The sequence below is a fragment of the Ursus americanus genome, chromosome 2, assembly GCF_024610735.1.
Source record: "Ursus americanus isolate L20-20 chromosome 2, mUrsAme1.1.p, whole genome shotgun sequence".
NCBI lineage: Eukaryota > Metazoa > Chordata > Mammalia > Carnivora > Ursidae > Ursus > Ursus americanus.
This window is the reverse complement of record NC_142128.1, coordinates 34411677-34437152: the sequence shown is the minus strand read 5'-3', so window position 1 is coordinate 34437152 and position 25476 is coordinate 34411677. Positions and strand designations below refer to the sequence as shown.

Sequence of the window (25476 nt, the reverse complement as noted above, 5' to 3'; positions counted from 1 at the left end):
TTCTGCTACTTAACTAATGTATTAGATTCCGTAGTAGGAGATATTTTTTCACTGGTTTGGAGCCTCAGTTCTCTTATCTTTAAAAGGGACCATACTTCCTATCAAAAGGGCTGATCGTGAGGATTGGAGTGCTGAGCACCACACCTGGCACCTGATGGCTGAGGACCTGAAGTATGTCTCCACGTATGCTCCAGACATACACTTCGCCGGATAGAAGGAGGACTGATTTCATCCCCACAATAGGAAATGTACTCATGGAACATTTTAGATTATAAAAAACAGTCCTGTAGATTTTCCCCCTAAAGCATTCCAAGAGCCTCATTGGGAAGAAGACTATATATTATTACTTATATTTATAAATAAGGAAACTGAAGCACGTGAGGGTTGAATGACTTGCAGATAATTCTATAATTATATTCCCGACTTCTCTTCATTTGACTTTGACTCTATAGCCACAGTTCTAGTGAAAGGTCAAATGGTAACACACGCTGGAAATGACTAGCATAGTGTTTTTAATTTTACGTATTTTACGGCAATCCATAAAAGATTTTACATCTCAACCCAATTCATCCACATAAAAGTTTCATCAAACAATACTAACTCTTACCATTTTACTCCATTCTATTCTTTTCCAGCGTGGTATAGTTTATTTCATTTAAAGAATGTTGGCGTGAGAACTCCCTACATGGATTTTACAGCCCAAGGGATCACTCCTATAATTGGAAGAACGCAGAACTCTTTCCCCCAGGGTGGCAGAATGACCCAGGGCAGCTCTACACAGCGTCCATGCCTGGATCCCACCCTCAGAGATTTGAAGGCAGTGGGTCTGGGGTGGAGTCCTGGTGTCTAATTTTTTTAGTAAAAATACCCCCAAGTGACTCTGGTGGTCCACTGGCTAAGGACCAGTGTCCAATTGTGTCTCCCTGATTGTTCCCACTTGAAACGTTCCTCTCTATTTAGTGGTTAGTTAGTTGATTTTTTTGAGTATTTCCTTCTTCACTCCCAAGAAGATACTTCACTAGGGAATTTGTCTGCCTTGGTCTCATCCCTCTTTCCCAGTTGAAAGACAGAAGTTTGGCTTTTCAGTGATCTGTGAGCCCAGGGGTCTTATGACTCCTGAGAGTGACTGCTGGATCCACATGTTGGGCTGGAGCTGTGGGAAAGAAGGGGGCCTGGTTCTCTGTGGTTGCACAGCTCTGAGACGGGGGCCGACATGTCCCTGTAAGGAACCTACGTGGGCTGCTTGTTTTAATTCTGTAGCAGAGGTGTCCCGGGAGTAGGATTAGAAATGGAAATGGAAGGATGGCACAGATACTGTTGATCCAGATTTTCTTTCCAACACTGGGGAGTTTGGAATTAAAAAAAAAAAAAAAAAAAATTCACCCAGGGGCTACCTGAACTAGGGACACACCAGCAGGAGGGTTGAATTCTTCCAGGCAGCTTCTCCCGCCCTCACCCACTCCTCCGTTTTACAATTTAATTACACATTTAATCACTTTAGAAACCCCATCCATTCCCTCCAGTGTAGCGAGATCTCTCCTCTTCTTAGCAAGGCGTCTCGGTGATAAGCAGCTGTCCACGGGAAGAGTGGATGGGACTCCTGAAACTCTCCCTCAGCGAGCGAGAAAGACATGGCCAAAGAAAAACTGAAATTGTTTTGACATTTCACTCTGGTTGTTGTAGTTTTAATAATAAAGAAAGAACAAAGTATTTGTAGCTTTAAATAAAGAGGCAGCATTTGGCATTGATGCAGCATTTGGCATTGAAATCACTGGGGATTTTTGTACGCGGTTTTGTTTTTGCTCGTTTGAAAGGGAAGAAAAGAATGAGCTAAGAGGAGAAGAAGTTCAAGAAAAGGAGAATGCAAGACCCCTAGACTTGTCCTTCATAGTATCGATCAGCAAGGCAATTTAGGGATCATCTGTGGGTTCCTTTCTTGAAAGCCCGCTGCCCCTCTTGACTACGTAATAGGGACATAAGTGGTCTGGAGTTTTGCATCGCCACGTGATGAATGAATCTGGTATATAGTGCATACTATAAGCCAAGCCCTGTGTGTGTTTGTTTTGTTATGATTTGGTTTTTATTTTGATCCTTGCAATCACACTGTGAAGGCACCCATCATTATCCCTACTAAACAGAAGCAAAAACTGGAGCCCAGAGCATTGCAACTACTTGCCTAAGGTCACACAGCTAGCCTGCAAAGGAGCAGGGCTTCCGAATGGCCCAAGCCATCATCAGTTACAGCATTTTAAGATCAATTTACAATTAACCACTCAGCTTTGTTATAAACTCATTCCCTCTGTTCTCACGGCATTTCTTTAAATTTTCCTATCCTCATCTCTCTTGTCTCTGAGCTCTTTCTTCATCCTGCCTCTCTCTTTTCCCCTGCTACCCTTGGCACCCCCCACCCCTCTTAAAAATATAAAACAAAATAGGATAGTAAGCAAGCTCCCCGGTGGATTTCATAACTTTGCATACCATATATTTAGTTTAGTAATGAAAAATTCCAGCTCCAGGCGATGCATAGGATAGCATTTCTAATGTTTTTTAAACAGCTATTAATGTAGGCGAGCGCTCTGTGTGTGTGTGTGTGTGTGTGTGTGTGTGTGTGTTTTCTGCCTCCTCTATATAATCATCTGCTCAGTGTGCACCCTGAAACTGAGCACAGGAGCCAGAGGAGGGGCGAGCCGTGATTGATGGGCCAGGCCTCGCTGGCAGAAAGAGTCCCATCTGGGGTTGGTTTTGGGAGCAGTCAGATGTTGAGGGGGAGGTCAGCCAGGCAGCCTCAGCTCCCCTCCTTCACCATCCAGCCATCCACACGTTGCACAGAGCGCACACCCTCGCTCGTAGCTGAGGCTTGCTTTGGGCAGATGCTTTGTGGTGTGGGGCTAGAACAGCTGCTAAGTTTATGGAGGAGAAAGGAAGCAGGATGGTGCAGCAGGTATTTTTCCCGATTTTATATTTCACTCGAAATTGTGATTTGAATGAAGCTGAAGCCTTGCCTTGTGTTAAGTCTCTGTTGCTCTCTGCGATACATACTCTGCTCCTTGAATCCTGCGGGGGGCGGGGGGTGGGGGATTTCAGCCAAGTGTGTGTGTGTGTGTGTGTGTGTGTGTGAGAGAGAGAGAGAGAGAGAGAGAGAGAGAGAGAGAGAGCGCTTTCTGCTTGATGTGTCTAACTGAGCTGGTCTGAGAACCAGCAGGTTAATGGTGTAATTTTGCATTTTCTTCTTTGTCTCAATGCCCCTGGGGGCATGATACAGCTTAGCTCTTTTCAGTCAGGCACTGGAGGCTTTCTCTGAATATGCGCAATTTCTTGCCAGAGAAGTAGAACAGACCACGCTACAAAACTAAAGTGAAACAGTCAGCAAGACGGGAAACTGCAGGCAACCAGGAAGGGAGGCTTTCTTCCAGGAGTCTGTGTTGGCGGGGGGTCCCTCCGGGAGTGGCTGCTTTTCTTGGCCGTGTGGACAGATACAATCACTGGTTTATTAGGGCCGGACAATTCCTGTGCATGTCTTCATTAGAAGGATTGTGTTTAGGCCAGAAGAGGCTTTTCAGGGCAAGAAATGGACGGGGGAACAAATCAATTCCAAAACCAAAAGGGGAAACGATAATTCAAGAAGTTTGACTATTAAAGCTGGGGAAACACACACACGTACACAGGAAAAATACTTCATTATTTTAAAGTCCACCCTGGCAGCTTTGAAAGCAGGCACTTTCCCCTCTCACGAAAAGTCAGGCAGTTACATTGAACAGAACATCCCCGCTTCACGCTCTGCCACGTAAAGACTATTTCTCAGTTGAAATGTGGTTTGCATTAGATTTGGGGCCAAAATATTTTGCAAAGTCTGATGGGCTGCCACCCTTTGTTCTGTTATTACTTTCTAAAAACGACTTTATGAAACCACTTGGGGCAATGAATTGGGAGAAGGGAGATGTCTGGGGGGTTGGGTGGGGGGGAACCTCTCATTTTCTCTCTGACTCTGTCTTCTGAGCCCCCCTGGGAGAGAAAATTAAAGGTGCCGGGTGTTTCAGTGACTGAAGCAGTCCTCCCGTGGTTGAAGACCGCCTCTCTGGATGTCTGCATGCAGGAGAGTCGGCACACTATGCTAATAGTCAGATTACGGTGTTTGTCTTAAAATAGCAATAATATCCTGGCTATTTCATGCTTCAGTAAAATATTTAAATTGAAATGGCATTTTTTTTCCCTTTGGTGACTCAGACTTGGTTGCGTTTTAATAATCCTCTTGCTCTCAGTAACTAGAGTCCAAGCCACCCATTGCGGTGTCTCAGGTAATGATGGGGTCCCACATCATCGTGCTGTTGAGTTGCTGCCCTGATCTAGGCTTGTGGTATGAGGACAGGGAAGTTTCCTTTACATTCCTAATAACTGTTCTCTATTTCAAGTCTCTATCCACTTCCACAGCAGCAAGTGTGGACGTGAAAACCTTAAGGTCTCGGCTTTTTTTCAAAAAAAAAAAAAAAAAAATCTTTTGTGTGTTTATCAGCAACCCAGGAGAGTCCAGGCACTTGAACATCTGATGTTAGGTTTGAAAATCTCTTGCGGCACTTGCTGGTTGATGTGGGGGTTCCGTGCAAAGCAGAATCACCCTCCCCACCACCTCAGGACACCCACAAGCATCCTGACTCAGTAGATATCAGAATCCCTGTGATCATCCCACTTATTTAGGGAAAGGTGGGGCTTTGGCATTGGAGTAGAAGAAAGAAGGCAGCTTCTACAAATGAGGGAATGTCTAGCCGGCATGCTCCAAATACTTTTTGTCTGTCACTGTCACCTCCGTGAAGTTGGCTTCAGCTTTCAACCAGGAGCCTGTTCACGTGCCCAAGATCTGCCTTGACCTGGAGTGCCAAAGGTGCCCTTAATGTGAATGTATTTTTCCAGAAAACACACTTCAGCCAAGCTAAGAATCCAGGAACATCACTAGGGAGGAAATAAAGACATCTCTGAAGCCATTTGAAGGTGAAAAATAATTCTATAGGAAGTACAATGATCTTAATTAAATATTAGCCATAATTAGCCCAAAGTGCAAATGTTGGGAATATTAATTAGGGTCTCTCTGGAACAGCTGCCAGTGTTAATAAGTAACTGTGGGGGGTCCCACTAACATCTGTTTGAGGACTTCAGGAGCAGAAATGCTGTCCAGAGCCCCGTGGACTTGAACGCTAGCTTTGGGCTCCTTGGCGACCATGGACACAATCCCTAGAGCTTGGTGCCCTGGGTTTGCCAAAATAGCACAAGGTTTGGTGTTGTGTCCCCAGTTGGCCCTTGCCTTTCCTAGGACAGCCTGAGAACCTTGTGAAGCTAGACCCCGGGCTTGTGGTGGCACAGATTTTCCAGGCTGCTGATCTAACACACACCAGCGGCTCGTCTGGCTAACGGAACACTGGTATTTCTGCATCAGGTACCCCAGCACCTGACTCCCCGTAAGGTGTAACACAGCGCCAGCTGGGTAGCAGGTCTTGAGGCCATGGGGTATGTAGGACCAAGAGGGGTTTGTTTGTTTCAAAATGGGAACAAACCTTTCCACCAGGTGATAGTCATGCGAGGTGAAAGACACCTGGTGTCCTTTCGGCTCCTGGCTTCCCTAAGAGCTACTTGTTGCTATGACCTTGCACAATCATTTCCTGGTTTTGTACTGCAGTCTCCTTCACAGCAAAGGAATATGGGATGAAAGAGGCAGTGCATGCAAAGCAGGGATCCTAGGTCTCCGCGAGATTGACATTTGGGGATAGGTAATCCTTTGTGGTGGGCACCGTCCCAGGCACCGTACGGTGTTTGGCACCATCCCTGGCCTCTCCGTACTAGATGTGAGCAGCAACCCGTCCCCCCGCTGGGAACAACCAAAAGTGTCTGCACACACTGTCAGATGTCCCCAGGGGAGTAGTCACCTGTGTTACCTGTGTAAGAAGTACTGACACCAAGCCCCCAGCACAATGCCTGCCACCTTCTAGGCCTGAGAAGAAAGCAACATCCCTCAGCGTGTCTTCTGAGCACTGGTGAAAAGAAGGGCTCCCTTTCACATCAGCGCAGAAGCCTGAAGCCGCCTCGGATCTTCCCCTCGGCAGCCCACTGTGCTGAGTCTGAAGTCTGCATGTGCATGTGTGTGCTTAAAGGGCAGAGGCACGAAGATAGAAAGCATGTTCTGAAGAAGACTTCTCCATTGGGCACCATCCTCAGCACCTCCCGTCCACAACTCTGGCTGAGCTTCCCTCCTTGGTTTAGGGAGAATGCACCCCCTTTTCTCTCTCTTCCGGTTTTATTGCCAATTTTATTTCCTGCCCAAACTTACCATTACGTCTGCAATGGTGGCTTCTTAATTGATGTCCCCATATTTAGTGATAACTTTGCCACCTTGATTTAAAAACTTTTTCCGCAAGGGGCCAAAATGGTTAAATAGTTTAGATTTTGTGGGTCTCTCACAGCTACTCAACTCTGTCATCATAGCATGATGAGCATGGCTGTGTCTCGATAAAACTTTATTTACAAAACAACCAGTGGGCCGGATTTGTCCCATAGGTCATTTGCCAACCCCGCTCCTATCCCCTCTACCCTACCACTTTATGTCCTGTTGCCAGGTTAAGCTTCTCAGAGCCCGGAGTTCATTATTCGAGCATGCATTCACTTCACAAACACTGATAAATGCCTACTTTGCAGCTAGCATGCCGTGGGACACTGGAAATGGAATGGAGAATGTGACACAGTCTTTAGCCCTGAGGACTCTCCCAGGCAAATAAGCAAGCAGTGGCAGCACTAGGAATTCTGTGAGATGTGGCCACCAGCTACAGTGGAGCATAGAGGACACATAGCTGAAGTGGGCTCAGTGTCAAGGAAGGCTTGTTGGAGGACTTGGCTTGGGACCCAAAAGGACAGTCAGGACTAGCCAGGCAAGGGAGTATGGGAGGGTTTTCCAAGCAGAGGGGCAGCCATCGGGTAGACTTGTTGGGTGTGGAGAATATGGAGTGACTGTTGGCTTCCTGAGGGCAGGCCTTTCTCCTTCCAATGCAGAGAGTACTCAGATCCCAACAGAAAGCCCTTGCAGTTTTTTTGGGAACCTGTGAGGGATAGGTCACTCTTCCTGAGATTGCTCTGTCGTGTGGAAAGGCCTGTGTGTCCCCATAAAAGTGTTTTCTGATGGAGGCAGAGGAGGGAAGCCTTTTCTTTGTGTGAGCATCTCTCTGCCGTTGCTTGTGGGATCATTTCATGCTCTCCTATGGGGCCACACCTGGAGTTTTCACAAGCCTGGCTTTCAGTTCAAAGAAGCAGCAGATCGAAGGGAGCAGGGGACTGAAACAGACCTTTGGGCGGAAGCAGAATCTGGCATGATGGATTTGCCTTTGGAGGGTTCTCAAGGTCCCAAAGGTTCTGGGGCTTCTCATCGGCCAGAAAGAAGTGGCTCCACGTGGAATTTGTGTACAGAGGACTATGTTCCTTGAGCAGCCCCGCAGAAGAGAAGGACGCTAGCTGGATTATAAATGGGAGGGGATGTTTTTATTCTTATTAGTCCAGACTCTTTTGGTTGTAAGTAACAGAAAATAAAACTATCTTTCCTGACTCATGTAAGTGAAGCAAACAGTGGTGTTATCAACTGCAGGCAAAGCTGGGTCCAAGGCTTCCTGTGATGTCACCGGCACTCAGTGGACCTGCTTCTCAATTTCTGGGCTCCATTTTCCTCTGGATTGGCTTCTGCTTTAGATGGGTCCTTCTCAAGTGACACTTTTTGGCAGCTCTAGGGCTGCATTATTTTTACAGCTACCAATCCCAGAGGAAAGGGAACTTCTTCCCCCAAACTCCAGGGAGGTTCCAGGATTCAGCCTCCTTGGTGTTGCTAGAGGTTAACTCACTGACTGGCTTAGGTAAATGAGCATGAACCCATGTCCCTGTGACTGACCATGGAACCCTGATTAGCCAGGGTCACATGACTGTGTCTGGAGGTAAGCTGAGGCAGGGCTCATCCCCATCTGCATTCTGATGGGCTGAGAGTGGATGTGTCCCCTAAAAGGAAACCAGGTGGTATTCTTGATGAAAAGACCAATGCACAGCAATGGCAACGTGGCTTCCCAAGGATGGTCAGGGTTAACTTCCCACGTGCAGGGACCCAGCCACAGTGCAGACAGAGCCAGCACAGCCCCAAACGCGAAGAAAAGACGTTAGACAGAAAGCAAGCAAGGGCTGTGCATTTCTGCTTCCAATGGCACAGACATTTGGAGACATTCGTCTGGGGGAGGAAAGGGCGTGATGGGAATGTTTTCACTTGCAAAATGTTTTAAACTTATCCTAAGCTTAGTTCTCTTCGAAGTGTCATCTTTAACATTCTAATTAAGGTCCCTTCTAAACAAATGCACAAGCTCTGTGCACAGCTCCGAGAATAAACTTTTTTTTTTTTTTTTTTTGGTCCCTTCTCTGTCATAATGTTTGCACTGCGCTCAAGTTGCTTTAGCTGGAGAGACTCTTGAATGTTGGTGGTGGGGACCTAGGAGATGTGAGCAATTCTGACATTTTTGCCCTGGTATCATTCTAGGAGGGCCGAAGTCACATCTGGTTGACCACAGACAATGGGAGAAGCAGCTCTTTGGTGTGCTTAATTGCTAAGCTTCTCTCTCTCTCCCTGACTGTGCGATCCCATCTCTTTTGAGATTATGAAAAATTTGGACCTAGGGGTTACAGTTTCTGGTGCAGTGTGCATGTGTGTGTGTGTGTGTGTGTGTGTGTATGCGTAGGGTAGTAGAGTTATGAGGGTCTGGGTGGGGGTAGAGAGAAATAGATGTTTCCTGAAATGGAAGCATTTGAATTCAGGGGCTTTTTTAAAAATTCTTTTGACTTAACTGTAATGATCACACTGCATGTTTTGCCTAGATTGGAAGGGTGAATTGTTATATAATACTCTGTGCTTATAAAAAAAAATAAGGCAGGGGGCAGGGGGAGGCATTGACTAATGAGGCTGAGTTAAGTCCAGCATTTTGTAAAGATACTTAAAATTGTGACCACAGTATCACAGAGTGCCGTCTTTGTCCAAATTAGGTCTTGAATTTCCATTGGCTGCTTCATATTGGCTCTGGGAACATCACACACACACACACACACACACACACACACACACACACACACATGGTGACCATTAAAAGGACCCCCCATCCCATTATGTGAGCCAAGTCACATAAAACTTTGATTAAATTCAAATGCTTAGATGAATTGTCTCTCCTCTCAAGAACACACACGTTCAATTTAATCTCTCTTGGCATTTTAAGTATCAAATCAAGGCTCTGCTGTCACTGGAGACAACTACATGCTCACATGTTCCAAAATGGGAATGAAATAAGGAGGATCTGCCAGAAAAAATCTAATCGGGCAGGGCACAGACCCTCCGTCTTTGGCTATGGGGCTGGAAGACACGGGGAAAGTGACTGCACCTTGCGAGCCTCGATTTCTGCGTCTGCGCAATGGGGTTACGTCTGTATACATGCTGAGCACTGTTTCCGCATCGAGTCTGGTGAAGATGAAGTGGGGTGCATCCATCTCGGGCTCTTTGCACCATGCTGGCACCTGCAAAGTGTCGGGAGAGAACTAGTCCTTGCGCCCCAGGGAAGGGTTCTGCCTGGTGCCCTCTCACGGTGTTCTCACCCTCTCTGACCTTTTCTGATTTTCTTTAGGGTAATCAGGAAGCAGCAGCTGCCCCGGACACAATGGCTCAGCCTTATGCTTCGGCCCAGTTTGCTCCCCCTCAGAACGGCATCCCCGCGGAATACACGGCCCCTCATCCCCACCCCGCGCCAGAGTACACGGGCCAGACCACAGTCCCCGAGCACACGTTGAACCTGTACCCTCCCGCCCAGACGCACTCGGAGCAGAGCGCAGCGGACACCAGCGCGCAGACCGTGTCGGGCACCGCCACAGTAAGTGGGCGCGGGTCCTCGGGCGGGGGGTCGGCGACGGCAGTCCCTGAGGCCGGCCCTGTCGCAGCAGCTCGCCCAGTTCACCTGTCTAGAGGCCTCCTCTCCGGTTACTTAATCAACACATTTTTCCTTAACTGCCTTTATTGGTAAAGGGAAACTTTCATCTAATTTCTGTTCCTATTGCCTTTTCTGGAATTCTCTCCACTCGGTAGAATCATACACTATGTAACTTTAACAGCTTTATAGAGATATCATTTGTATACCAGAAATTCACCCATTTTTGGTGTGCAATTCACTGATTTCTAATAGATTGGCGGAGTTGTACAACCAGGGGCTTTCACTAATTTTGGAATATTTCCACCACCCAGAAAGAAACCTCAGGCCCCTGTGCAGCTCCTCCCCACCGCAGCCCCTGTCTCTTCAGCTTCTTCAGCTTCTTCATCCCTTTAAGATTTACCTGTGTTTTTCTGTGTTTTGTGTGAGCCATAGGGCAGGGGAGGCCTAGGCTGCAAAGGGGCAGCGCCAGAGAATTTTGCAGGGTCGTGGAATGTTCTGTATCTTGATGGTGGCCGTTTAGTTTATGCACAAGAAAGAGTATATTTTATTGCATATGAATGCGTTCAGTGGATTAAAAATAAGCAAACAAAGAAGAAACATTTTATCACCACCATAAATTAAAAACTAGCATTGTTGGCTATTAATCAAAGATAAGCCTAAACAAAAATAATTATTAAAATTAAACACTTGTTCATTTGTGTGTGACCTAAAATAACCATGCATACCACAAGATGTATATGTTCATTTGAGAAACCTTGTTTTGTGGTGTTCTTTAGAAGCCTGGGCACGCCAGGCCGCTAGTCTAGAACATTTTGTAGGTAGAAGGCAATTGTGCCTCTTTCTTCTGCCCCTAGGCCTCTGGAAAACCAGTATTTGTGAGGGAATTTCTTGGTTTACAGCAGGAAATTTTCTTGACCCTCAAAGTAACCATTTACTATTTTGCTACCTGGTACTTCATTTCAAGGTTAGGTTTGGAGATTTTTAAAAAATAGTATACATTCTAACATGGTCTGTTGCCTATCTCCCCTTTTTTATTTTGGTAGAATGTGTATATGACATGAAATTTACCATTTTAACCATTTTAACTCAGATGATTCAGTGGGATTAAGAACATTCACAGTTCAGTGCAACCATCACTCTATCTAATTCCAGAACATTTTCATCACCCCAGAAGGAATCTCCATACCCATTACGGAGACAATACCCATTCCCACAAATGCACTTTCTCTCGGTATGGATTTGCCCATTCTAGATATTTCGTAAAAATGGAATCATACAATATATGACCTGTTGGTTTTGGCTTCTTTCACTTGATAGAATGTTTTCCGGGTTTCTCCACGCTGTGGCACGTATCAGTACTTTGTTCCCTTTTTATGACTGAGTACTGCTCCACTGTACGCCTGTGCCGCTTTTGTTTGCCCATCCGTTCACTGATGGGCATTGGAGTTGTTTCCATCTTTGGGTTTTTGTGAATAGTGCTGCTATTGCCTGTTTCTGTCTGGCTGTTAGACTTAGGGACGAGTTTATTAAATGGGTTTGCTGGTCTAGCACGTGTCTGCTATCGGCTGTGTTGACTACCAGGTTTATTTGTTTTTGCTTATTTTGTGACAGGAAATGTTGGTAGGGCTTCAGAAAGTTATTTTAGGACTGAAAAAGACATGTAATAATGTCCACTCAGACATTATCTATTAAGCCTCAATGTGTGCCAAGCATAGTAACCTGCCGTGGGAGAGCCATTTGTTCATGCATGTTTTTAAGCCTCTACCGTGGCCAGGACTCGTACCAGGTGACGTGGTTGAAGTGAGCAGAAATGATCCTTTCCCTCTTATAACTTAGCGTGAGAGTCCTGGAGTGAGCACGTGTCAATCAAACAGCTGTCTACGTGGTACGTGCTCTTAAGGAAAAGACAGGTGCCGTGGAGAATTAAGATGGGCAGGGGTACCGCCTGCAGATGAGCAGTCTGGGACTCTTTCTCCAAGAAGATGGTATTTCAGCTGAGAAGATAAGCTTTCCAGGCAGAAGGAATACCAAGGTCAAGGTCCCAAGGTCGAAAAGAACTTGATTTGTTCAAAAAACTAAAAGGAGCCCAGGATGTCTAGGCCATGTGAAGACAGTCCGGGGGTGCGGTGGCAAAGGGTAAAATGGGAACAATCATCAGGAACTGTATCCCACAGGCCTGGTGGGTTTGATATGTGGGTGGAATTGCACATGAGGAGCAGTGGGAGCCACTGAACAAGTTTAAGCCAGAAGAGTTAGAAAGTGAAATCTTAAAAGGAAGGGTTAACGATGCATACCTAAAAGGAGATCTTAATCCAGTTGGGAAGTTGTGATGCTCAGTATCCTTCTCTCATAAAAAGAACTCTTTAGAGATCACAAATTTAAACAGGGTGTTGGGTGTCCACAGCGCCCCAGGCACTGCAGTGCCATGAAACAGTGAGCAGACGTGCTCTCTTTCCTTAGAGAGATTTTTGGTCTGCTAGAGAATATAGGATACGTATTCTGTTATGATTGTAATGTGATAAGCTCTAGAGCATGGAGATACCAGGGGGCCAGGACTTGAGAAGTAAATGGGAATGGTTGGGGTCAGAGTGCACTTCTCATCATAAGCACTTGCAGTCAAGAGAAAGAAAAGATAGCAACTGAGGAGCGTAAGAGTTCAGAGGAAGCAGTTTGTACAAGAGTGGATGGGGGGTCCTATTTTATGCCAAGGAGAAGGCACCTATGGGGACAGGCGGAAGGACCCAGAACAGGAGGTAGGGAATGATGACTCAGGAGAGAAGGTGACCAAGGGTGAACACATACAGCAAGTGGTCTAGGAAAGGAGAAGAAACACTTTCTGTGTTGCTGCCTTATTAACTTATAATTGACACACAATAACCTGCGTGTATTTAGAGCACGCAATTTGATGAGTAATGACAGATGTACAGACTGTGTAACCAACATTTCCATCACCCCCAGAGCTTCCTGCTTCCCCTTTACAATCTTTCCTCCCTGCCCTCTACCTCATTCCCCGGGTGGACCCACAGATCTGATTTTCTCACTATAGCTTAGTTTTTAGTTTCTCGAATTTTAGAGCACCAAAGTCAAACACCATGCACTCTTTTTGCCAGGCTTCTTTCACTTGGCGTCGTTGCTTTTAGGGTCCTCTGTCTTGTTAGATCAGTAGCTCACTGTTTTTCATTGCCGAGTAGCAAGCCGTTGTGGGGATGCCCCACGATTTGTTGGTCCATTTACTCATGGATGGGTATTTGGGTTGTTTTCAGCTTTGGGCCACTACACATAAGGCTCCTGTGAAATTTGGGGAACATTTCAGGATTGAAGAAGAGAAATGTCTTAGTCCATTCAGGCTGCTGTAACAAAATCCCACTGACTGGCTTGCAAAGAGCAGAAATTTGTTGCTCACGGATCTGGAGGCTGTAAGTCCAAGATCAAGGTGCCAGTGTGGTCGAGTGAGAGCCCCTTCCTGGTGCATAGCTGGGACTTTTTCACTGTGTCCTCACATGGCAGAAGAAGTGAGGGAGCTTTCTGGGTCTCTTTTATAAGAACACTAATCCCATTCACCTGATCACCCCCTAAAGCCCCACCTCTTAACACCATCACTGGGGCTTTACAATTCCAACATGTGAATGGGGGGGAGGCACAAACATTCAGACCACAGCAAGAAGAAGGAGTGGATGTGTGAGGAAACAGAGAAATCTCCAAGTCAGGAAATACTGTAAGGGGCTCCTTCTCTGTTGCCTTCATGTTCTCAGGGATGGAGTCACCATCATCAGCTGACAGAGAGAAGCAGAGGAGTTTGGGAGCAATAGAATGATTCCTGAAACTGGACAAACATGCTAAGAATCTGGCTCAGATGATTCCTAGAGTATCTGAGTGACAACAAGCGCCTCTCTGAGCCTGGAGAATATGAATTTGTGGAAGGTTGGTTAGCTGGCCCGTTTGTCTTCTCTAGTGATATTTGGGTGAGACGAGCTGTCCCAGGAAGTTTCAAAGCAAGGGGAACCATTCTAAACTGAAGGAGGGGGCTTACCTGGCCTCAGGGAGGGACAGGAAGATAAAAGAAGCCATCTTGTTTTCTACCACACATGATTCCACGCATATGCTTTCCTCTCTTGGCCAAGATGGAAGATGCTTCTGCTGCCCATGACCTACTCAGTTGTACTTTCCTGACTCAACCAAGCAGAACATGGTCTATGACAAGCATGCTTCCAAATGTCTCCATCCTCGTGCATGTACCGAGTGTACCTCCCCTTCACTCCAGGTTCTGCATTAACCTAAGGCAGGAATTTCACCTCTGAGTGGGTCAGACCCATGTTCTCCCAATGCTGGAATCCATGGCCCTGCTTTAGCCTACCTGATTATTCTCCACAGCGTCGCCTTGTGCCTGGAGTTACCCTAACTGTCCTTGTGCATGGTTCTTAATGCCAGTCTGAGGGCACTGTCGAGGACATCATTTCTATGAGAAACCGAGTAGTTTTGGGTACGAGCAAACATCCGTCCATCTGGTAGGCTCCAAGAACATCTAATATATGCACATGATTTAACACAAAGTGCAGAAGCTGTAAAAGGGAAGCGGGACGCACCCAGAGCTCCCAACCAGAGCTGAGGAAAGTACAGACAGAAAAGACTTCCCAGGTCATCCTCTCCGTTCCCCAAGGGCTGAAATGAGTCCCTGCAGGACATGTTTCTGCTGGGTGTCTATTCAACGTAGGCCTCCAGACACATCGGGGATCACTGTGTTGACAGAGCCAATACTCTGTTATCTTAGCGACCGCTCCTGACAAGGTATTTTACTCTTGACATATTATAATTAGAGATTTGCAAGTAGTGAATTCTCCATGTATCTCCAATAGCAACTTAACTTCTATTTTTAACACCTCTGCAGTCTGTGTAAAGTCTCCCACCAGCTCTGGGATCTGACGGGAGAAAGAATATGGGTCCTAGAGCTAGGTCCCTGAGTTCCGGGCTCTGTTGACAGGGACAGGCTCTGCTCGAGGAGCCAAGTCCCTGATCCTCAGCCACTGCCAACTACAGAGTCAACTGGGTCTCCGGAGTTCCTTCATACCTTTAAGAAGTGAAGACGTTGGCTGGTGATGACTTCCTGTTCTCATCCCCTTTAAAACCTGGCTCTGCTTTAGAAGCCAGGAGTGTAGCTGAGGTGTGGGGAAAACTCAGTGCATTCCTTTTTGTCCATTAGCTACTGCTGCTGTTGGTATTATTATTATGTTAAATTAGTTTTAATTATTAAATTATAAATTAAATTACCATTATATTAGAGCAACTCAGGTTTGTGGTTAAAAAAACCACACTTGAGAAAAGGGCATACAATAAAAACTAAAATTTCTTAGTGCCCACAAGCCCAGTTCTTTGTCTCCCTGCCAGAAGTAATAGTTACCAGTCCTTTATATTTCCTTCCAGAAATGTTTTGTGCGTGTGTCTTGGCCCATTTGGGCTGCTATAACAAAAATACTACAACCTGGGTGGCTTATAAACAGCAGACGTTCATTTCTCACGGTTGTGGGGCTGACAAGTCCGAGACCATGGTGGTGGCGGTGGCCATGGCCGTGTCTGGTGAGGGTGCGCTTCCCACTGTGTTCTCACGTGGTGGAAGGGAACGAGGGGCTCTCTGAGGCTTCTCTATGAGGGATCCACCCTTATGACCTGATCACCTCCCAAATGCCCCATCTCCCAATATCATCACCTTGAGGGGGGGGGAGATTTCCACATGTGAATTTTGGGGGACACAAACATTCAGTCCATAGCAGCCTGCTTGTCTCCTTCTCTGTGTGTGTGTTTCTCTCTATCTCTCTGTCTCTCTGTCTCTCAATCTCTCTTCTATCTTTCTGTCTCTAAATAAAATCTCTACATCTCTAATTCCTCTTCACAAAAGAACAGAATTGAAACCATTTGAGAGTTGTCTGCTGTCGGGAAAGAGGGAAGGGAAGGTGTGCTGCCATTGACTGAGGCCTGCTATGGTCCACAGACCATGATGCGTGCTGTGCACACCTCGTCTTGTTTTGCCTCCACACCAAACCCTTTAAATGATATCCATACTCCCATTTTACACTGGGGAAGCAGAGGTGCAAAGAGGCTAAGGACACTGTGAGTTTGGGAGAGTTGTGTGTGGCAGAATGGAGAGCCTCGCCCAGGTCTGTTTCATGTCAAAGTCTGGCCTCTTTCCTCAGTCTCTGGGGTATTCCCCACAAGGGCTCCCGGGAGGCAGCATAGGTGACCAATGCCTGAGACCAGGGTGAACAATCTAAAATTCTTCTGGTTTCTTCAGTCCTGCTCTCCAATTGAAAGTAGCAGGTCAGTGAAGAACGTGGACTCCAGATTTGTTGGGATTAGACCTTCTGTGGCACCATTTGGGCTGGAGCATTTGACCTCTCTGCTCGTATTATCCCTACTGTTTCCTTCCTCCACTGGGGTTCTCCCCTTCTCCAAACCCCCTTCCTCTTCCCTTCTAAACACCCCTCAGCACTGCATTGGAGAACACCAGAGAGTTCCTCTCCCTGGCAGAGGATTTCAGCCTCACCTGCTCACATTTAAAGTTTGGCGAAATCATTGAGGGATGCCTGTCTAAAGATAGGCTGAGTAGCCACATCGAAACAGTAACTGGGGAATAGCAATCTCAAAAATAGTGGTCTTTGCTCAGTGAGTGTCAGACTATGTCCTAAGCACTTTTCAAGCACAATCTCAAGTTATCATGACTTTTTATCACCCCCCCAAAAAAAGTATATGTGAAGCATTATCATCCCCATATGAAGCATTATATAAGGAACCAAGGCAAGGAACTTCCTGAAGTTCTTTTTTTTTTTTTTTAAAGATTTTATTTATTTATTCGACAGAGATAGAGACAGCCAGCGAGAGAGGGAACACAAGCAGGGGGAGTGGGAGAGGAAGAAGCAGGCTCCCAGCGGAGGAGCCTGATGTGGGGCTCGATCCCATAACGCCGGGATCACGCCCTGAGCCGAAAGCAGACGCTTAACCGCTGTGCCACCCAGGTGCCCCTCCTGAAGTTCTTTGTAGCTAACAGGGAGGAGCTAGAGCTTCAAACCAGGTGTGTCAGACTCAAGACCAAAAGTCCTAAGGAGGGCTGAAGCCCAGAAGGCATTCCCCAGGCACACGCAGGTGCTCAAGCCGGGCTCTTCTCTGTGTAGATTGCAACGCAGACAGGAATGCTTTTGCCTGGGAATCACCGTCCCACCTTGGGGAGGGCCCCAGCAGACCCAAGCATGTGCAATATTACAGGCTTAGCGTGTGCTCTTATTTGAGACCTGTGCCTTGAGCAAACTCCAATAACACGTTTCGGTAGCTTCGCAATTGTCTTTTCAGATGACAGTGTGGCTGAGCTGTTTTGTCCACACCAGTTCTATTTGCCTAAGGTTCACATTTACCTTAAGGACACAGGAACGGCCTCTTGTTCCCTCATGAGGCCAAGTATTATGCTTCTGCCTCCCAGATAGCTTTAAAACAAATGGCCCATGGCTTTCAGGGTAAATTAAAGGCCTTCATGCCCCAATACCAGGGCCATTTTACCATTCTAAAGCCCCAGTTCCCAGTCCTGATGGGCCAGAAGGCACGATTAATCCCACCTTAGGATAACTCTGAGAGGGGCAGCCTGGCTGGGAGCATCAGAGACCCATGTGTGTAATGTCCTGTCACAGCACTAGGATGATGGCCTTGGAATCCGGTGGAAGTGAAGGTTCTCATGACGGGTCAGAGATAAATACCATTTGGTATTGTCAAGAGCGTCAGAGAAGAATTGAGTGAAGAGCCTGAAGTTCCCACTGCATTTCTGACACGGAGCGGGACCGTCGGCATGTGACGTAACCTCTCTGAGCATCACTTACGGCATCCGTATATGTGAGGCTTAGAGCAGCAGCGACGTCCTGAGGAGATAATGCCAAGGAAGGGCTTCACAGTGACAGGCACACGGTAGACGCTCTGCCATAGGAACCATTACAATTATGAGAAGAAATCACATCATTCCTAATGGGAAATCAGAGTGTTCTCCTCTGTCCTGAATTTTTCATTCTCAAAATTCTTCAGGAAAATAAATTCATCCTAAGAATTATGTGACTTTCTGTGTCAAAAATCAAACCAAGACTCAAAAATCCCCACCTTTATTTTATAAGTAATTCTTACATTTAATGATTTTCATACGAATAGCTTTCAACCACTCGTGTCTGAGTCCGACTGATGGGTAACAGCTAGTCATTGGCCCAGTTAGGTCCAGGCCATGTGCAAACAAGGCTAAGATTTATTAGGGAAATACATAACTGATGTTTTGTTTGTAGGGCTCAAAGCCACCTTGCTTTTGCTAAATGAGGAAAGATATACTCTGGAAGCGAGTTGTGTTTCCTTCGGGGGACTTGATTGTCACGTGTGAGTCGCAGGTCTACTAGGCACTTGAAATGTTTCACCTTGGCTTTCTCTCCATCTGGTGTTTTGTGCTTATTCACACCCACATTCATTGTCATTAATTTTATACTCTCAGGATGACTAAGCAGTCTCTACCCTTGATGAAGATGTTAGTTTTGAGCAAGTATCGGCACACGGTGTAGTTCTAAAGAGTTGGGTTAATGATTGGATAATCTGAAGATGAAGTGGGCTGTCTGTGAGCTGTACAAGCGGCTGGTCTAGGTGTTTGAAGAACCTAATTGCCTTTGCATGGCTCATAGCCCCACTAGGTGGTCTTGTTGCTTTTACGTGGTTTTTGTTTGTTTGTTTTTAAATGAACTTAGGACGCAGGCTCTCATCTGTTCTGGGTGCAGTATTTGAATCACTCATCAGCCAACCATAGCTCATGCTCTTAATTGGTGGCCATATATTCTACAAGTTTGTAGTGAGTTCATAGGAATTCTGTGCTCTATTTGGATTCTTGGCTGGAGAAGGTAGTTGGCTATGCTCTGTTAACTGAGGATTCCTGGGTGCTTTGGCCAGACCCTTGCCATGTTAGAGCCGGAGGAAACCGAAGAGTCTACCCGGCCCATCTTCTCACCGTACAGATAGGAGATCATACACGGTAAGGGCTGAAACTCAAATACTTTCAGGTCCAGTAACATACATGTTTGAGAGAGATTGGTTTGTGATGAAGACATAGGTAAAGGAAATCATTAATTTTCTCCATTAATGTAGGAAAGATAAAACCATAGGCAAGGTGTGTATGACCCCTTGGTAGCGACACTGTGGTAGTCTAGGGGGTACATGGACCATTCAAAGGGGTGCCCCCATCCACCCATCCACTCACTGTCATATTGGATCACTGACCCAGCATGACGATATCTTTTGATTTTTTTTTAAGTAAGCAGCTATTTGGATTTTTATGTGTTCTCTTGTTCATTCCTATTTCACTCATTTTTGTTATCTGCCCAGCCTCTGAAGATATGAGTTTATAACCGCTGACTTAGTCTAGGAATCTTAATTTTTTTTTTTAAATGAGAGGTGAAGTTAGGAGATTTAATCCTTCATTAAGGTGTTTAAAAAAGGCAGCTTGGATGCTTCTGCATGACGGTGCAGAGAATCATAGAAGGTTACAGCTTGAAATGACCATCCTGTCTGCCTGCTTCATTTATGATTAACACCAAGGCTCAGAGAGGGAAAGTGACCTGCCTGAGTCACACAGTGACTATCACAGCAGGGGTGACCCAAAAGAAAATTTCCACTGTACCACTTCCCCTGCTATGGATTCTACTGGCCGTGACCATCCTTTTTCCCTTCCACCTCCTGGATTCTGTAGTAGTTTTCAAAATCCACTTACTTGGGGTCATGTCTGCATTGAAATGGACAAAGCCCGGTGTCTTTAGGAGCAGGTCAGACTGTATGACTCGGGCCTCCATTTCTCTTTGATATCTTATTTTAGTTCCTAGCCAGAGGTTGCAGGGCCTTACTCTCACTAAGGCTTCCAGACTTCTAAAAAGAGTCTTTATTTTCCCTACTTCTTTCCTCCTGATCCTGTTGGTTAGGTCGAGGGGGCTGTGCTCATTCAGTGGTGTTATGTATTCCAACCAGCTCTAGTCTGAATCACTGCTGGGTCAAAATGCTCTAACTAGGGGGTCTGGGTTTCTGCCTTTGCATCCCTGGAGAGGACAGAGACTGTCAGCTTGTCAAATTATAACCTTTCATGTACGGCTATGTCCGAGTTACCGCACAAGCACACTGAGGGGCAGAAGGTCCAAGGCTGGGTTCTGCCCTCCATAGAAGAACCACCAAAGCCTTCTGAGGCAGGTGAGCCTGGTAGGTGAGCCAAGCAGAATGGAGATCCCACGAATCCTAGGCACTCTTCAACTCCTGGACTTTGGAGAGGAGCTCACTACAACCCAGACAATAGCCATCCCTCTTGCATCAGGAGCAGAGTGCATCAGGCTCAAGGACCTGATTTTTATGTGATCTTGATGTCCTTGGGACAAAGCTACATGGGCAAATTTGTTCTTCAATAGACCAAGGTTTGTAGCCTGTACAGACCTAAACAAACCAGGCCACTGGGACCATGGTGATTTGAAGCCTTAATGGTTGCAGACTTGTTTTGGAAGTAAAAAAGGCAGGTTTTTTTCCTTTAAAAAAAAATTAACAGATTGAGTTGTAAAGAATACAATTCAAAAAGTTTGGGCTATCCTGGTCTTTTAAAAGTGAAAAATACAAATGTGCATTCTGATTGGTAGAAAAACAAATGGAAATTTCTTAGGCTGAAGAGAATTAAAAAAAAAAAAAAGAGGCAGCAGTCATTTATTAATAATGTATGGGGAACAGTACCTAGCATTTAGTGAGCACATACTAGATCCCAGGGCAGTGATGCTACATTTATGTGCATGACCTGAGTGAATCTTACAGCATCCAGAGGAGCGGGGACCGTAACTGACCCCTTGTTACCCAAGTCAGAGAACCAGAGCTTAGAGACATCAAGGAGCCTGCCCAAGGTCACATCATGAAGCCAATACGGCAGAGCAGGAGTTTAGAGGCAGCCAGTCCGACTCCAGAATCCACTCCATCATTCACTCCACGAGCCGAGCACTATGTGGTGCATTTTCTTCACATTCCATAGCCCATCGGGGGATGGATGTGAAGATTCCAGAATTATAGATGAGGAAACAGAAGCACAGATGTTAAGTCACTTGCCCCAAGGCCATACAACTAATAAAGGGAGGAGTGTAAATGCAAGCAGAGGTCTGTCAGATTCCTAAACCCGCATTGTGTGACTTCCCCATCAAAAGTCGTTTGTTTTACTTAAATGACATTCTCTGCTATTTTAATCATGATATCATAGCAGACAAATGTGTTAATAATCTTTGTCCCCATAATTCTGGTTTAGCTCAAAACTGCCTCAATTTACACACACACACACACACACACACACGCACGCACGCACACACACACACACACAGTGTTTCTCTCTCTCCCTCTCCTCCCATCCCCCAAGCACCCCCAGACCCCCAGGGCATCCAGTGGCCCCATGGAGTGAAAAGGGCCTCAAACCGTTTTGCAAGCAGACTAAGGAAGCCTGGATCTCCCAGAGAAACTTGCTACAAGGAAATCGCTAATTATAACCCAAATTGTATTTGACTTCTGCATCTTTGCTTTACATTGTAACACTGTAATTTAAAGAGATTGTTCCCTGGCCTTTTTTAGGGAAAGAAATTAACTACCATTTTCTTACTAAGAAAAGCAGTGGTAACAGCAGTGCAGGAATGACAGGAGGTGGGTCCCATCCCCTCCTTCCCTCTACCCAGATTGCATGTGGGAGCCGGGTTAGCAATTATTCAAGAAATTGCCTGGGGTTCCAGGCGCTGTCTCTGGGTGACACCCATCTGGCCTTACCAAAGGAAAGAGAAGATGAGGGTGGGGCAGGCTTGGGAACAAGAGTCTCCTTGACTCCAGGAGTGGAACTTTGGAGGCAGAAGGCAAGCAAGGTACATTAGTCCTTGGATTTGGGGGCCTTCTCCTGTTTTGAGCCACTGGCACTCTTGACAAAGACTAGAGGGGACCTGGTCAGAGCTTGAAAAGGGGAGTTGCAAACATTGCCTGGACTTCAGAGCCTTGGCTGTCTTTCTGCCTGATTCAGCTGTCCATGGGACCCAAAGCCCCCTTTCCCCTCTTCTCTCAAGCCTTCCTCAGGCCTTCAGTATCAGTGTTAAGCCAGGCCAAATGTTGGCAAACTCTGACCAGTGGGTCAGTATTGGCCCACTGCCTGTTTTTTCAATAAAGTTTTATTGGAACGCAGTCACACCAGTTCGTTCATGTATTGTCTGTGATGCTTTGCTTCTGCAGAGCTGAGTAATTACAACAGACATATAACCCAGTGAGCTGAAAATACTATTTTCCTCTACTTAAAAGGTTTGCCGGTGGGTCTTCCGGATTATTTTTTAGTAAAATATTTCCAATTTCCCTCCTGGCCAGTGAATTACATTTCTTTTATTCTTTCTCCTTCATCAAACTGCCCTTCCCTGTGGAACTCTGGCAAGAAAGTAAACATTTGTGTAATGCCAGAATTCAGCGAATGCCAGACTTATACCAGAAATATAGCATCTCCTTCTGCCCCTAAATATATCCATAGTCTCACACACACACACACACACACACACACAGAGCCCCTGTTTTCTCAAGAACCAAAACCTGTATCACTGGTGTCTCTGATTTAAATCCAAGCTGGGTTAGTAAATGTTATATTTTTCTGAGGTCATGGAATAAATATCACAGTTATTATTAACAGAATAAGTAATAATTGTGGTAGCCAATGTATTCCAGCTTTAAGTTCATTAATCCTCATCCTAATGGCCGGTAGGGTTACCCCCATTTCCCAGGCCAGGAAAACAGAGAGGTTATGTAGATGGCCCTAGGGGGCACCGTCAGGAAGTGGTGAGCACAGAACTCAAACCCAGTCCTGGCTGGTGCAAAGGTACAGCTCTGCTAGGCCATGGCAGCTCTTGAAAGCACATAGGCACAGCCAACGGAGCCAACTCTTGACTGAAGTAGACAACCGATGCCCAGCTCCGGAGCTGACACGTACAGTGTGCTGAGTCCCAGGGCCTAGTCTTCTGCAGATACAACAATTGATCCCAAGAAGAGCCTCTGGAGGCCTGAGTAGAGGCACTGAGGGTCAGTTTTCGGTGAATAGTCCCTGATGATTCTTCCATGGCTCTCAAAAGACCTGCCGAGAATGTTTTTTGCCTGCTAACTTTCACAAGCTCAGCAGAGGGAGATACTTGGCGATGGGGAACCCCGTGTTTTCTTTTAAAAATAAGAGCTCATAGGGAAGGAGGATACCCATGGCAGAGGGAGATTCCAGCGAATGGGATCTGGGTTCCGTGTGGCAGCCAAATTCCAGCACGGAGCCCAGCCGGGGCTGCACGGGCATCTGGGCCTACCCTGAGACGTGCGTGGGGCTTTAGGAAGCCCTGTGATTTGGCACCCGCTGCTTGGGCTTCAAGTCTGCAGGCTTCCTGAGGATGCACAGTAGCCTGACATTGGGGCTGAGCCCTTGATAATGACACTGTAGACACGAGGTAATTACACATCCGTTACTTCCCAAGTCAAGCTAAGTGGACCTCTGATTATTATTCTGCACATAATAGGAGCATAACTAACACTGAAGGGAAATTGTACTTCCCTATTTTATTAACCGCTTTTATATTCCCTTGTGCATGGCTATGATGCTATGAAATCTCTTTAAATGTGATATTACTCAATATAATACAATAATAATGCACACACCGTAATGTATTGAATTACTTTGCAAACAGCCCTTCTGAAATTGAATTTCCCATCATTTCCCTGGACCAGCCCAGGGCTGCTAGGCTCACAGGCCCTTTCTGTGCCCGGGAACCTGGGGCCTACCTTCACAGGTTTTCATAGATGTAAGCAGTTGGTCCACATCATCTTTATTCACGGTGCGGATGTTGGCGAGCTGCATTCCCGGACATCTCACGGTAAATTGCAGCTCAGCAATGGGAACAGTTTCTGAAACCTCAGCATAGTTTGAAAATGACCTGGGTTCAGTGACATCAGGAGGGAGCTAAGCCAGATGGAAGGGGGATGCCTTCCAGGCTGGAATTAAATTCTGAAGTATTTGTAATCGCCGTTGCTGGAGATTCTGTGAGACCTGTACCCTTATTTCCAACTTCTGTTCATCTGTAAACCCTTTAATGATACCATCTCCAAGCCATGGTGGTTGCCCCTTGACATGCTTGCATATGCCTCGAGAATTCACCCCCTTGACATCCAAAAATTATTTTTATTGAATGCGTACAATATGTCAAAATGGCATTAATCTATTAAGTGACATCCAACAATTTTAGAATAATTTAAAACTTTATTTTTGCCACAAAGCTGTGAAGTCCATAAGGACGCCACTGTGCCTTATTTGTCTTTTTTATTCTTCATGCCAAGCACAGTGCCTGGAATAAGGTAGATACTCCAGAATTGTATGCCATTTATTTGTTTGTGGAAATATCTTGAGTTCCTGCTATTTGAAAGGGAGAGGGTCGAGCCACGGAGGTATGAGAGTGAATGGCAGGCATGGGTTCTCCTTCTGGAAGTGACAGTCCAAGGCACAACATGGAATACAAACAAACAAAAACCACCAGCATAATTAAATAATCCCAGTTGTAGAAGATACCAGAAAGGAAAGGGATAGGTGTTATGCATGAGTGCACATTTCTTCCCCACATGACAGGGATGCCGTGTTAGTCTGACATGGCGATAGGGAGAGTACTTATACCATGGAAATTGGCAATGACACAAACCAGGGCTTTTGTGGTCTTATCATCTGTATTGTTGGTTGGTAACCACCACACTCTTGGCAGGAACTTGGCATATTCAAAAGAAAGAATGTCCGTGTGGCAGGTTTGAGAGGCAGGGAGAAGATAGCCCAAATGAGGATGAAGAAGTGGCCAGGAAACTCTCTTGCAGGACCTCGTAAGCCAAATTGAGGGTTTGCATATTTATCCTCTGCACGATGGGAGGCCACTGGAGGATCTTAAGCAGGAGAGTGGTATGATTAGATTTAGATTTAGGAGTGACCTGACAGCAGTGTGGGACATGAATAAGAGGGACACAATCATGGGGTGGCAGAAAGAGGAGTCAGTGAGCTACTGCAGTGGTCCAGACAAGACAAGGCAACATGCATTAGTGTCTGGGCAAGGAGTTGGCTATAGGATGTAAGAAAGTGGATAAGTTCCAGGATGACTTTAAGTTTGTCAGGAGTAAAAGCCAGCTCTTATAAAGCTGAATCTTGCTGGAGCTGAGGATCATTTGCCAAAGAGCAGAATTTAAGATCAAAGTTTGTGTGCTCGTGTATGGGTGCGCACGTGTGTGTGCGAACTTGGAGGTGCTTGTGAGACAGGTATTATGCACGCCTCTGTTCCTTTATCTTCAAAATGGACAGAATAGTGCTTATTTCACATGGTAGCTGAGATTCTTAAATGGATTGATTTATAAGGAAGCACTTGGCATATAGGAAACAAGCAATGAAATGTAGTTGAATCTGAACTTCTGACACATTAAATCT

At 46.0% G+C, this 25476-nt stretch overlaps 1 protein-coding gene across 20 annotated transcripts in view; it reads left to right on the top strand.

The window, feature by feature from the left end:
* RBFOX1 (RNA binding fox-1 homolog 1) overlaps positions 1–25476 on the top strand; it is a 1395365-nt gene that overhangs the window by 1213293 nt on the left and 156596 nt on the right. For 18 of the 20 annotated variants that reach the window (XR_015728091.1, XM_087870651.1, XM_087870643.1 and 15 more), the window contains one exon: positions 9672–9914. Coding sequence is in view for 19 of the 20 variants with exons in the window: in XM_087870651.1 (XP_087726777.1) it covers positions 9672–9914 (243 nt within the window). In the remaining variant the exon portion in view is untranslated. Of the gene's footprint in view, positions 1–2872; positions 2942–9671; positions 9915–25476 lie in introns of those variants that run through there. The other 2 variants (XM_087870656.1, XM_087870664.1) reach the window with 2 other exon arrangements.